The sequence below is a fragment of the Astatotilapia calliptera genome, chromosome 1 (assembly GCF_900246225.1).
Source record: "Astatotilapia calliptera chromosome 1, fAstCal1.2, whole genome shotgun sequence".
In the NCBI taxonomy this organism is placed as follows: Eukaryota; Metazoa; Chordata; class Actinopteri; order Cichliformes; family Cichlidae; genus Astatotilapia; species Astatotilapia calliptera.
In genome coordinates, this window is record NC_039302.1 from 37436365 (window position 1) to 37451266 (window position 14902).

A 14902-nucleotide genomic window follows, 5' to 3' on the forward strand; every position below is an offset into this window, starting at 1 on the left:
CAAAGATGTCTAAACAGGTACACACACACACACTGCTGTAAGTCATCAGTGTCCCACCTCTGGGCTTGTGGCAGGCCACGGGGACCAGGCAGTCCTCCTTCACGTGAGGCTTGAGTGACGGTGAGCAGCCTCCGACGTGCTGCCCGCGGTGGTCGATGCACAGAACCACTCGGTAGCGCAGCCCTCGGCCACACGTCACCGTGCACTGCGACGGGACGGTAACACACACACACACACGTTACCTCACAAATGAATTAACCATCTTCAGTAATTAAGGCTGCATCAAACTCTTGCTGTCAGTGAATCGAGCGCTGACTGACGCGTTGGTCACTGAGCGTTTGAACATCTCTGATCCAGAAACGCTTTAACTGCTTAGACACAGTCAGAGTCTGACCTGCTACTGCAATGGTTTGTTTTTAGACATGCACCACATCCAGTGAGACGTGTGATGTTTCTACAAAACACCCTGTTATAAATGCAAAGCAGTAGTAAACAGCGTAGTGGATGCTGCTTGGTAAATCACATAAATGTTCCCCGGTGAGGAAATCGTGAAAGATTTTGTTTTGTAACCTTACAGCAGGTTTGATTATACTTCAATTACATGTGTTGGTGTGAGTCTTACTGCAGCTGAAACCAGTTTAATAATTCAATATTTGTCATTTTGTCATTTCCAAGTACTTCAGCGAGTGCCGGATATTAAGTTTCGACTAACATGTTAAACATCATACATGCAGAACAAAACCACCGCCAACAATATTAATAACAGGAAGTGTCAATGAATGTCCAGGGATGAAGATCGTGAGTCTGACACAGGTCACATGACTTCTATGAGCCTGCCTGTGTTAATTTATTCATTTAAAGTGGATTCATTATCATTTCATGTTCAGCTACTGAAACCACTGACCTGTGACCACTCCATGGCCACCCACTGGGGGCAGGCGAAGGTGTTGCAGATCTGTCGGGCGACAGGTCGCGGGGAGTGCGTGCACTTCCACTCATCCACCTGGGAGAACTGCCCGTGGGCGTCCTCCTCCACACACAGCACACTGCGATCCTGCCAGCCCCCATTTTCACCACAGGACACTGAGCACTGGGTCCAGGGGCCCTGCTCCCAGCTGTGCACACACAGAAGAGGCTAAATGAGTTTTATGTACCCAGATACTGAGTAAGGTGGAGGTGAGGAGGGGGCAGAACCTTCCTGCATAGAAAGAAACACCTGGAAGTGTGGAGGACGTGATTCGGCAGCGAGGTCAGCAGCACCTGTGACAGGCAGCGCACGGAGGTTATTACAGTGCTTTAAAATCACTCGACTTCAAACCAGAGAACAAAAACTCATATTTTTAGATCCTCTCCTTCCCCCTGTCCTCGCTGCTTTCATGTCTGATCGAAAGGTCACCTTATTTCATAAAAGCTGTGAGAATAATCTTAATAAGTAATGATGTAATAACATTTATGCACCAACGTGGAACATGTCTGAATCCCGTTCCTTTCCCCTGGAAGCCTCGTGTGGATCAGTGCAGGCCCAGATCCGACACATCCAGGTGGGAACACGAGGGTGGGGGGAGACGGAGAGGCAGGAACGTGTCACCTGAAATACGAAGCAACTCTGACACTTTTCCACAGCTAATGTCGATTCCACTTTACACTTATGTAAGCTATAGATTCAGCACTCAGTGAGTACAAGCACCCCGTTACACTCTGTCACACAGAAAGGAGGTCAGGGACATTAACGAGGCCATTTCAGAACAATTAAGACTGCAGGACTCTGTCTCATTATGTTGTAATTAGATAAGTGCGGTGATTAACAGTCTGTCTCATTGCAAGTGGTGCATCAGCCTCGATAGACTGCAATCAATGCGCGTTCCACATCCGACGGCTTTTAGAGCTGGAAGCATCACTGCACTGCATAACTGTCTTTCTCCAGCTCCTTTTTCAAACCAGGCTGTCTGCAGCCACGCTCATTATGCAACCCTGCTGACAATGACAACGATGTCTAATGCTTCTAATGCAGTCCAACAAAATGCTGGAGATTCGCACACTGCACAGAGTTCAAAGGTAGGTCAAAGGTTAGAGTGGCTGATGGGTGCACACAGTTCAGGACTGGGGGTTTATATCTGCTGCACGGTGTGTAAGTCAGTGGGAAACTGAGGCTACACTCATAGAGATGCTTTCATCTACAGTGCACAAAGTTTGCAGCTTTAAGTGTGTGCTTCTGGAAAATACACACATTTTAAATGAAGCTCTTCAGAATATCTACATTTATAAAAGGTGAAGGTGAAGCTAACAGACAGCTAGCAGAGGCCACGCCCCTAATAATTAGGGGTGCAACGATACACAAAATTCAGGTTCGATATTTTTTCGATACAAAAAAATGTTCATGCCTTTTTAATTTGTCATTTATTAAAATTATAAATATATATTTTCACTCAAAAGTACAGTTTTTAAATTTAATGTTGCTGAAACAACAAAGGGATAAAATAATAAATCTATCTGATCGAGGAATCCCTCATCTTTGGAAAAGAGAGTTTATTACAGAGAAATGGCTCTGTCAAAATAAAAGCTACACTATCCGCTTCTTCTGGGCTATATTCTCAGCAGCATATTAAACATATCAGGTCCCCATAAGGAGAATCCTGTGCTAACGGCTGTCTAAATGACTCGGGTAAAGTTTGTAGCATGCATGCTTGTTGTTTTTGTCTGCTTCCACTTGTCTTTGCACTAGGATGATGTCTGCGTAAATGTGCAGTCATATTCGTTGTGTTCCCACTAGTGCTGTCAGTGTTAATCTGAAATGACGTTAACGCCACAACACGGCAAATCTCCGTTAACGAGCTACCGCAGATCGGCCTGTGCATGGGGCTGGACGGCCAACACGTTAACGAGCTAACTGCGCTAACGCAGTAGTTCCCACCCATGTAATTGAGCATTGCATGGCAAATCCAACATACTGTTTTACTTTTGTCCATGACTCGCTTACCTTCAGGGTCATATGTCACATGAAAACCAAAATAGTTCCAAACGCCAGATCTGAATGAGGGTGGGGGAGGTTCAGTTTGCCATGTTGCAACGAGCTTAGCTAGCTTGCTAGCTTGCCCTGCGCTCAGTGAATCTGCGTTCAACTACTCCGCCTAGGCTGCACTGTCCAGCGCAGATCCACTGAGCGCTCAACACAGACAGCATCGTCAGAAGGAAAGTTGATCAAATAAATGTTGTATTGTTCGATACATATGCCTACCGAACCGAAAGCACTGTATCCAACGGTTCAATATCAATACGAGTATTGTTGCACCCCTAATAATAATGCAAACTTTAAGCCTTAATAAGCTTTAAACAGGTGAGTTATAAAACCATCCTCCCCCTGTACAGGTGTTATGAAGGAGAAATGACCCACAGAGACCAAACAGTTTGTTTCTGCTGTGAAGTTTTAACATGGGAGTCTATGGGGACTGACTCACTGCTGCCTCTGCTGGACGTTAGAGGTACTGTAGGCTTTGCCACTTTTAATTTTGAGGCTCTAAATATGACACCATCACGTCAAAAATAATAAGCATAATTCTCTCCTCTGTTAGAGCGTAACAGTCACCAGTGAGACCAGCGCAGCAGTCGCTGAGCGAGACGAGCTGGAACTCCACATGCATGAACTTATATTTGGGAGGAACTACATCCAAACTTCAAACACAAACGGTGGAGCTCTCTCTCCCTAAAGAACAGAAAAGAGTGAAGACGAGAGAGGCTTTTGTTGATTGAAGGGTAACGCTGTGGAACACCACGGAGGAACTCTTTCATTTTTCCCACGATTGAAGATGAAAAGTCAGACTTTTGTGGAAGGAGGATTTTTTTTTAAAATAACTGTATACTCTCAGAAAAAAATCATCTTAGCAAAAACTAACAAAGTATTTTTAACAAAAGTTATGACTGAAAATCTGATCGCAGTGGTTTGAGCGTCTTGTGTGAGGCTCTAATGTAATTTATTTTTACTTTCGAGTGCATCGAGGTTCGTTTAACACTTTGATTTTATCTCAAGAGTTAGAGGTACTCACCGAGGCAGAGGCTGGAAGCGGTCATGAGGCATCACTGCTTTGAATCCATCACTGCAGGAGACAAATGTGATAGTGATAACCACACAGCAGCATATCTAACATATATAAACACTGTTAAAATCACTATCAAACACATTCTGTCATATTTGTTTAATCCATCATTAAAGCTCCTTTAATAATAAAGGTTCTGACACAGCTCAGGTTACACTCGTGTTCACAATCTGCTTTGTGCGACCCCAATAAACCCCCAAAGACAAAACGAACCATTATAAGAAAAACATGAGCTCATTTTGAATTTGAAGGCAGCAACACGTCTCTCGAAGCTGGACAGCTCCTGTGACGGTCTGTGAGCTGAGGAGAGCAGCTGCAGGGGGACGATGTCCCGTTCTGGTCTGATGGAGGACTCTAGCTGCTCTGCTTCGTCCTGTTGTTGCTTTCATGATGCTCCAGATGTTCTCAGCTGGTCAAAGATCTGGGCTGCAGGCGGGCCGGTTCAGCAGCTGGACTCCTATGAAGCCGTGCTGCTGATTTAACATCGTCCTGCTCAAACATGAAGGCCCTCCCTGAAAATCTAGATAGATCTGACCTCCGATCAGTTTCCACTTTGCTTCAGTCCATTTTAAAGGAGCTGTTTCCGGCCACATCTGGCTTCTTCCCTGCATGACGGAGCTTTAACCTGCACGTGTGGACGGCAGGCTGAGACACGTCACTGCCATCAAATTCAAAATGAGCTCATATTTGATATGAAATATTAAAATCTGTCAGTTTAAATATTTGATATGTTTTCTGTGTTCTGTTGTGAATAAAATATGTCTTTATGTGATTTGTGAACCATCGCATTGTGTCTTTATTTCCATTTTAGGCAGCGAGCCGACCCTAACAGATGCACAGACTCGTGCATCTGTTAGATCATCTGAATGAAGACGTGTGCATGCACTCAACTGGATCGTTCTTCTTTTTTTTCAAAATATGAAAATATTCCTCATTGATGTCAATGAAACCACTATGGGGGACGCTGGTATTTGATCCAGGAAGGCCAATAGCTCCCAGTTTCAACAGCGGGGCTCGCGTGCTGTGGTGTCAGCGTGCCAGATTTAAAAACGTTGACGCTAATCTGTCGGCTACAGTTAACACGCTGCAGCGGAGGAAGGAGACGATGACTATAAACAGGTAAAACAGTGTCGATGCCGAAGCGGCGACGCTGCACAGCCACCAGCTGTCCGCACCTCTCCGGGCAGGGGTCCATGTTGCACTCTTTGAGCTTTGGAGTGGGTTTGGTGTTTTCAGGGTAGCTGTTACAGTGGTGCTCGGGCAGCGTCTGGTTGGACCGGATGTCTGTGCACTCGGCAGAGTTCAGCTGGTAGCCTGAGGGAGGGAAGCGACCACGCCGTTACCGCTCTCACACTCTAAAAGTGAATCTAAAAGCATTTTTAATCACGGCGACGGTCAGCTCACCTCCTCCGCACGTGACCGAGCAGGGGAAGAAGTCAGTCTCTCTCCACTGGTATCGAATTGGTTTGTAGAACAGAAACTGGACAACGGTGTCCTTGGAGCCTCCGTACTTTATCTGCACAGCACAACAGAAGAGGGTGGACACAGCGGGCAGAGGGAAGAAGGACAAAGTCAAGCTCTGCATGTTAGAGGAGCCTCCGCTGAGTTTCTCAAACCAAATCTACGCAGTAATTCAGCCGTTTTCAAGCATTTAGTCCTAAAAAGATGAACCTGCAAAAATACAGAAAGATTTAAGGCTTTTGAAATTCCCATCATAAAGTGAAGGACTTGATCCTTACAGCGTTCAAACTGTTGCTTTGATAAGACGAGCACTTTCCAGCAGCCCTCCTTTTTTAATATAAAAGGCGTTTGAGTCATTCATCACACACTCTGCAGCTCTGGATAAGATTTAGCTTTGTGCACTGAAAGCATCGACTGCACACCGAGCTTTCAGACAGATGGTAATGTGTCATATTTGTCACCAAAGTAATTGCAATTACAGAGCGTAACTGATAGCAAACCCACTGCGGCTGGGCACCAGTGGGCACAAAGACGAGGAAACAAAAGAGCGGAAGACAAGACTGAATAAGTTTCTGACTGAGCCGAATTAATAAAACAATGCAACACTTTAATCTGCAAAATTCTGCCCTCCAGCCTGCATGAAATAACCATAATCTGCAGCTTGTGCCCACATCGGCGGGCAGACGTTCGTTTCCAGAACATGAGTCTGACCGAAATACTTCTACGCACCTGAGTAATCGGGTCCAGGTGGGCGAGGATCAGCAGCAGACGGACGGTAGTCAGCGCTCTGATCCCAAAACGAACCGGACAAATCATCCACACGGCAGAGAGGCCACTTTTGTTTCTCTGACGGGATACGATGCAGAAACTGCGTCTGCTCCATTAAACTGTCGTTTATTTCCTGAACAGTAATGACAGCGGCTCCGTGTTAAAGGATAAGAGTGGAGTTTCTCTGCTGTCTGTGTCACTCAGGCAGGTTAGAGCAGCCTTTGGTTGGATGGATTTTCTAGAAACCATCATATTGATTGATGATGGTTTAGCTTTTTTAATTAATCTGCATTTGGAAACTCTGACTTGGAGATTTGGGCTACAAATCACGTCACGTCTCCGATGTCTAAAAACTTTATGGTGCAAAGTTTAAACATGTTCAGCGAGTGAAATTAATACTTCTATTGAATAAGACGACCTACTAATACTTGTGGTACAACTTTTCATTTGAAAACAGCATTTTCTTAATTTGTGTGACTAAATATTTCATATTAAAAGGTTTTCAATATGATTTCTTTTACATTATTGTGAAATTCAACTATGTACAGTTCAGAAATTGTCAGTAGCTGTCTTTTGCAAAGTTTTTATGTTTTTACTTTTTCATTAGTCCAAACTTTGGACCATACAGTTTTTATGCGACGGGCCGACGGATGAGCAGGAGCGCATCGATCGAGTTGTTCTGTAGTCTCCAAGCGTTGCTGGAGCTTTAACTTCTTCAGACCCACACTTTCCACGGATGTTTAGAGAAGAAGCGAATAATAATTTTGGATAACTCCAAAATGCTTTTATCTGGTGCAGACAGCCGACTGTCGACGGCCCACTAAGAGCTCGTCTTTTCTACGAGTGGAAAAAAAGGAGGGCTGTGATGCTGGTAGTACAAAGTGGAAAATGCATTTCCACTTAGGCCTCATTGACAGAAATTCTAATAGTGCCGCAGGCAACAAGCTCTCAGTCTCATTAAAACAATGCCTCAAAAGCCAAATATTCGCAGCAGCCTGTTTTATTTATGTTTGCGCTCTTGTATCTGTGATAAAATATGTCAACAGAAGCTCAAAGTCCTCAGGCTGTTTCGCTATGAAGATAGCTTCACCTTGATGATGTAATCAGCGCCGAGTGGGCCGTGCGTCCTGAGTGTCTGCCGGTCGTTCCCCCTCTGAAAGTCCAAGGAGGTGTTTCCTATCACGTAGGAGCCCGTCGACTGCAGACCGGTCTCCTCCTTCCTCCCCTGAAGAGACACGGCTTCAATAACTGGCAGAGAGACAGAGCAGGAGGGAGTGTTATTAAAGCACACGCAGGATTAAATTCATGCTTTAAAAATGCAAATGTCTGAAATGTGACGCGCAACCCGACAAGACTGGGTGTGAAATTTGTTGTTTACTTCCACCGAGAGGAAACAAGTTCTTACCTAATACTGGAGATAAAAACTAGAGATCTGTGTGACTCACCTCGTTAGCTTACAACGCAGAGAAGACGAGTTTTTGGGAAGCGTTACAATCAGAGACATTATGGCAAACCAGGTAACAAAGACACAACAACCAAATCTGTAACAGCTGTGGGGTCTTCTTACTGTACTGCACTGCTGATTTCACAAAGGTACTCAATTCAATTTTATTTATATAGCGCTTAATCAAAACAACAGTCGCCTCAAGGCGCTTTATATTTCACAGTAGTACAATAATACATACAGAGAAAAACCCAACAATCATATGAGCCCCTATGAGCAGCACTTTGGCGACAGTGGGAAGGAAAAACTCCCTTATAACAGGAAGAAACCTCCAGCAGAACCAGGCTCAGGGAGGGGCGGGGCCATCTGCTGTGATTGGTTGGGGTGAGAGAAGGAAGACAGGATAGACGAAAAGTATTAAGTTCAGAGTACTCTAAAATGGGGAGTGATGTTAAAGTCCCACATTTTCGGTATCCGAAAAAGCAAAAAGATACAGTAGAAAACATAAACGTTGCATCAGTAGAAGATAAGATAAGACTTTATTGATCCCACAACGGGGAAATTTTTGCGTCACCTCAGCTCAGGTACAGATATCAGAAGAAAATACAAATAAGTACAATCAGTGAAAAAAGTAAGATAATACACTACATACAATGGTAGCACACACAGTATGTGATTATGGATATGGTTGGAAATATGGAAGACATAAACTATATAGCTTGACATAACTATTGTACCACTACTATTCCTATTTCTAGACATGTACACACTAAATATACATATGTATACATATACATACATATATACCTGCACATGTCCATACACATGGACATATTAAGATCCAATATTAAGTCCTGTGTTCTGTCAAGTGTGATAAAATAAAGTTTTCCTCTCAGAGTTTGTTGTTTTACTGTAAACGGTGCTGCTCTGGTTCTGTCTGCAGGTGCAGGTCTGACATCTGTGACTTAGAGACTAAAAAGTTGCTGTACTCCATTCCAACGAGTAAAAATCAGTAGTAATATGAAGTACGCAGGCCTGTTACATTAAAGCACAGAGTTCTCACAAGAGATCCAAGGCTGTCTCCAAAAGGTGCAAACCACCTCTAATTACTCAGAGTTTCCTGTAGCCTCCTCACAGCCGCGTCTTCCAGCTCCTCCTTGGGGATCCTTGCACTCTCGAAAGCCAGGAAAGAAGAAGCAATTCCACTGGTGTGTCTTCGGGTCTATCCCTGGCGGATGCATCCAAAGAACTTCCAGAGAGAGCCGTATTCAGACTCCAGCAGTGTCTTCATATGATGGGCAAGAAGAGCAGCTCTGCTCCTTCTGACTGCTGAACTCTACAAACGAGTCCAGCCTTGGAATAGAATTAGTTTGCCGTTTGTGTGACTTTTGGTTGATATCCACGGCTCATTAACCCGTTTAAACCGATGGGAGTGCCACCATAGCTTGCCCATACTAAGAAATTCCTGCTGTATTTGGTTCATTGTTGGCTGGCTTGTGGAATTGCTATGGGTTTGTCACTCTGGCAACCAAGCACAGACCACCCAAATCCTCATGTGGCTTTTGGATGAATATGTCGGCTGTTGGTCACGCCCCTTTTGTTATCTGGGACAGAAACTGTGCAACAAAAGAAAACGTGTAATCCTAAAGCCAACATGTGGGCCCAACCAGATACATATTCATTAATTCATTAAGGTCAATGAGTTAATGAGCACAGCTGTACCTGAACCTGGCACACTGAGTGTAGCTGCACAGCTTCTCTGTAAAAGGACTGGATGCCTCTGTCGGTGCACTCCTGTAGCTGATTGTGCATCATCACTCAGGATGATTCAGCGCCTTAAAAGCCAATGTGCAGGTATAAAAGCCTAGAGCAACTTCACTCTACCTGAAATTGTACAGTGAGCGGTGGGAAGGTGCCTCACTTTCCGGCTGCTCAGGCTAAATTACACAGTCCACCTCTATTCGCCTGCTGGTGCTTGTTGCCTCAGCGCTTGCCTCTTGGAACAAAATACTAAAATCTACTGGCAGATATATGGGCCAGTAATCTTTTCCTGAGTGTTTTCAGAGAGTGTGTTTGTGTTTGGAAGTACACTCTAGTTTTTATGTACTCCCAATAGCTTCCAGTAAGCTTAGAAAGCAACTCTCCATCCGCTGCCAGGACGCTGATGAGTTTCATAGCTTCTTCCTTTGCTGGAAAACCACGACCTTCGCCTCTGGCTTTGGGGCCGTGGATCAATCTGGCCTGTGCTGTCAGAATGAAACAGTTTGAACTCCGTGAAGTCTGAATTCAACAAAGAGCAGATCGTTTGTGCTTTTCTGTAAGACTTTGTTCTCACAAAAGGTTGGTGCAAATCCAATTAATCTGTCAGTCTAAGACAAAGCATCACCATTTTTCATGTTGTGATTATATTTAACCTCTTAACATTCAGCAGGGTCGGACATCTTTGGGCTTTCCTGTTCCAACCGGCTAAAACTTAACATTTACCCAAACCCTGCCTCTGACCTGGACCCCGGATAGATTGCTGGTGATCTGGTGGAGGTTAAGTCTGACTTTTCCAAGATATTCCATGTTTTTAAAAAAAGATCTTAATTATGTTACATGAAAAAATGAAAACTTCGGGAGAGGAAATCGTGGAGTCTTTGGCCCATTATGAAAAGAAGTTGTTCATCTTTTTAAAGTTACCTGGTGTTAAATTCTGATTACGTGTTTGATATTATGCTTAGTTACAGAGGAGTAACTCTCTGAACTGTAAATGAGTGTGTTGGACCTGTTTTCTGCTATTGTGCTCTGTCTCTCCTCTAAAATGAGCTCTTGGTAACAGATGAGCAACCTGCCAAAGAAATTCTGGGTTACTCCTCGAATCAGGAGCCTCTGACTCAGCCAGAACATCTTGGAGCTGTTTTAGGATCAGGTTTGTGCTGACGTATCTGCATTCGCCCTCAGACCCTTCACTTTTTTCAATCGACAATAAAATAGAGCAGAAAACCCAAATGATGCAACGAAGCAGTCAGCAGGATGGGAATCGCAGGGTTTCGGCTGTGCAGGGAAGTTTTTTCTTCACATCTCTGGTTTGTTTTATAACAAGGTGAGCCCAGGTCTGGACTTGGAGCTGAAAGCATGATTTACTGTCCAAACTATCACCACTATTTATCAGGTGACACTGTGGAAACCAACACATCAACACAACACAACGTGGCATGTGAGGAATCTCAAATCAGCTCCTGCTGGACCGACTCTGATTTACATAAAACTTTAGGCCTAAGACAGCTGGGATCGGCTTCACCACCCCCACAAACACAACACTGTGACAGGGATGAGAAGAATGGATGGATGCTGGCTAAAAGCTGTCAAAATGACAGATTTGTTTAGATGATATGAAAGACGAGTAAAAGTGTCCAGCTTTTATCTTTCATTTTTTTTCAGATATTTTCGTTTTCTCAAATTCGGTCACTGAACCATTTTTCTAAAATTTCACAGCAATCATTTTTGTTACGCAAACTTCAAAAGCATAAAAGTTTAAAACTAAAAACTAGCAAATCTGAGACGGTGGAGGAAATGTTGTAAAAATGAGCTGATTTTAGATGGAGTGGCTCATTTGTCTCAACACAACATTTGTAAAAAGTGCTGTGCTACAGTTTCAGTGTTGTGTTTCGTGTTGGTTACTGGGACTCTCATGTTGTACTAGTTGTCATTATTATTGTTGCAGATGTGTTATATTAGCAGCTTTGTGCATGTGTGTTGGGAACAGTGGTGGTGACTGGGAAGGGCAGATCCCCAGTTTACCCTTGTTGCTTCACATAAATACCCAGAGATTAAATGTAGTTCTGGTTCATTTCATATTTACACTGCCATAAAACCAGTTCACGCACGTTTGGTTGTACTTGGAGTTCATCAGGGCTCTGATTGGGTTCAAACTCTTGGCCATACGATGACAACCACCAACGTAAGAACTGGATGTTAAGTCTTTGTGCTCGATGTCTCGTTTGTCTTGTAAGTCAGGTTTGTAAACTGAAGCATATTTGTCCCTGGTTCAGCTTCTTTTTGAGGAAATGCATCACTACAAACCACATTAGATGGTTCCCTCTATTTAAAGGTCTCCATATGGTCCTGTGTTGATGGTCCTTAGGTGCTACACAGGACTTTCCATACTCAGGCCTACAAGTTGTAGCAGCGTCCCATTACACTGGTCAACAAGCATTGTGCTACTGGGACTCCTTCGCCTGCACTTTGATAGATTTCACCTGCTAACTCCAGATCTGAAAGCCATTTTCATCGAACACGTCCTGTTTTTCTGTTACGACCTTCCAAACATTAGACAGCGAGGATGAAACAGTGATGCGTTTCAGCATTTAAAAAAATAATTTGGTCTCCAGAAAAGTGAAGCCATAACTAAGGCTGTTAGTTTTTACAGTGAACTGCTGCTTAAAGATGAGTCCAAAGGAAACCAGCAGCGATGGGAAGCATTCGTACAGGTTTTCCAGAATTTTCTTGGCAGCCACAGAGAATTTTGCCGAGCTTGTGAATAACATGCTGAAAGCAGGAAATAGTCCCACAACATCACTGAAGATGCCCGCTTTACGTTCTCATAGCAACTTCTTTCCAACAAATCTGAAAATGTCGGCGATGAGCACAGGGAAAGATTTCCACGAGATATAAAAGTGACGGAAACCAACATCAGGGAAAATTTAATCAGAGGCAGCTACTGTTGTTTCTCGCAAAGAGACACGAACGTGCAGAACAAGTGCAAAAGCAAACAGTTTTGAGCACGACGACATCTTTTTATTTGAGCCAAGCTGACAGAAATATGTGTTAACGAGTCTCTGGTGTTGGTAAAAAACCTGATGAAGAGCTGGTCTGAGGATTCTTTTAACCAGGAGCCAAGTCGAGAATCTTCAGAATAAACGGTGAGCTACTCTCGCTCACGTTTGTGTGGTCGATTGTCCTTCAGCTGAGCTTCTGCCGCGGTGAGAGAGGTCATTATATTAAAACAGTGTTTAAAAATGCAAACTGAACCCAATCATGTTCTCATAAATCATCACATGTAAACCAGCAACTTGGTATTCAGAGCACATTTTAATAAACACCCTGCTGTGAGACGATTACACGGCGATCATAAAGTCATGCCTGCATGTAGCAATAAACACAGATTTGATTGACTGATCCTTCTTCATATTCAGTCCACAGACCAGCACGAGACAAATAATCCTCTCACCATAAATGTGTTCCTTACAGAGAAACTGAATTCACTTGAAATCGTCTGTAACATTATTATGTTAAGTTCTTAAGAGATCAAAGCGCGAATGTGCGTAAAAACCTGGTGTGAAAAATACGAGTTTCATAGGACACACTGTCAAACTGAGCATCAGCTTTGCTTTGTTCAGCTTTTGGAACAAAGTAGACTCACCGATCATATCGGGGCCTTTGGCGTTGAGTCTGAGAAAGCGACTTCCCATCGGGACCTCCAGCACCGTCTTCAGAGCTGCAGGTGGAAAAAAGATCAGAAAGGTTTCGGTTAAACTGACAACACAACAACCGTCACTGAGCAGAGAGGCGGACACATCCAAACACCTGCAGAGGAAACGTTTTGTCTTTGTCTGCCTTCTCATGTTTTGGGTTTTATGTTTTTTACCGTAAAAGTAGTCCAGCCTCGCTTGAAAACTTCTCACATACTGACACTTGATGAGCATCAGACTGGATCCCCTTCAGCATCTTTTTTCAGGAACGAGGCTGCTACAGTCCGACAGGACTCGCTCAACACTGACAATATCTGATCAAAACTTTAGAGAATCCTGGAGGCAGAGCATCAGGTGAGGAGCTTCATGCATTCATGTTGGAAATGTTTGGGGAAGTGGAACGACCATTCAGAGGAACGACACGAACTGCTGGACCACCGTGTGCTGGCACAGAGCATCGTCGCTCAGTCTTGGACCATTCGCCAGATGTGCCTCCCTGTGAATTCTTCCAGATCCTGAAAATCAAGTTGAAGGATCACCAACACAATTCTGCAGCCACACCAAGGAAAACTGGTTGGAAAACGCAGCAACACCAAAGTTACTGCAACTGTGTTGTCTTTGAAATGGTTGCTTTGAAGAAGCGGACCAGGTCTGTGACCTGTGCCCAGTGGTGAGTTGTGATCTTTAAAATGTCTTTGCATCAAGACGGCGACAAAACAGCAATAAGAGAAAGTCAGCCTGCTATTAGTCGCCGACTGAATGGGATCAAGTTGGCTATCGTATGCAATCCTGTAATAATACAGCAATGTTTCTTTTTCTGTGACAGATCTCAGTTAATCTGTTCCAGAAACACAAACTCCTCCACAAAGTTGCTGCAGGACGGTGATTTAACTGCAAAATGACACGAGCCCTCAGGGACATTGCTTTTACGCAGGCATATAGGCAGAATACAATCAGTTCTGTTACGTCCACTACTGGAGGAGATGCTTTGTAGACGAGTTGTGGTCATCAGTGCAGACTGCCTCAGTTCACAACCACCAGGCCGGGTCCTGTTCCTTGGTTGATCTGATATCCTCGTGTCGGTGTTGTTCCCACATCATCTTAATAAATGTTGTTCCAGGTTCAACATTGCAAGTGACCAATCACATTGTTGTGACGTCATACTTTTGCAAGCCAAGCGAATCATTCATTTATGAAATTCCAGTGTTGCAAGAACAATATGCAACACTGGCTGTAGCTCAGGTGGCAGAGCAGGTCAGCCACTAATCAGAAGGTCGGTGGTTCGATCCCAGGCTGCATCCTGGCTGCATGCCAGATATCCTTGGGCAAGATACTAACCCCGTGTTTGCCTACTGGTGGTGATCAGAGGGCCCGGTGGCGCCTGTGTCCGGCAGCCTCGCCTCTGTCAGTGCGCCCCAGGGTGGCTGTGGCTACAATGTAGCTTGCTATCGCCAGTGTGTGAATGTGTGTGTGAATGACTGAATGTAGTGTAAAGCTTTGGGGTCCTATGGACTAGAAAAGCGCTATACACATGCAGGCCATTTACCATAATGCTTACCGTTTATTAAAGAACAGCATCCTGAAATGCAAAGAATTCAAATTGCTGGATCGGCGGACAGAGGCGGCTTCTTGCAAGTTAAGTAGTTTTTTTTTTTTACGACGCTTTTTTCCGAAGTCGCAAAAGT

General features: G+C 44.1%; 1 protein-coding gene across 4 annotated transcripts in view; it reads right to left on the minus strand.

The window, feature by feature from the left end:
* Nucleotides 1-14902, minus strand: part of adamtsl3 (ADAMTS-like 3) — a 180624-nt gene that overhangs the window by 50137 nt on the left and 115585 nt on the right. For 3 of the 4 annotated variants that reach the window (XM_026176931.1, XM_026176936.1, XM_026176949.1), the window contains exons 7-13: nt 13169-13243; nt 7411-7568; nt 5496-5607; nt 5267-5405; nt 4041-4091; nt 905-1115; nt 58-205 (exon numbers count right to left, since the gene is read on the minus strand). In XM_026176931.1, the coding sequence (XP_026032716.1) occupies nt 58-205; nt 905-1115; nt 4041-4091; nt 5267-5405; nt 5496-5607; nt 7411-7568; nt 13169-13243 (894 nt within the window). Of the gene's footprint in view, nt 1-57; nt 206-904; nt 1116-4040; nt 4092-5266; nt 5406-5495; nt 5608-7410; nt 7569-13168; nt 13244-13393; nt 14283-14902 lie in introns of those variants that run through there. The other variant, XM_026176942.1, reaches the window with a different exon arrangement.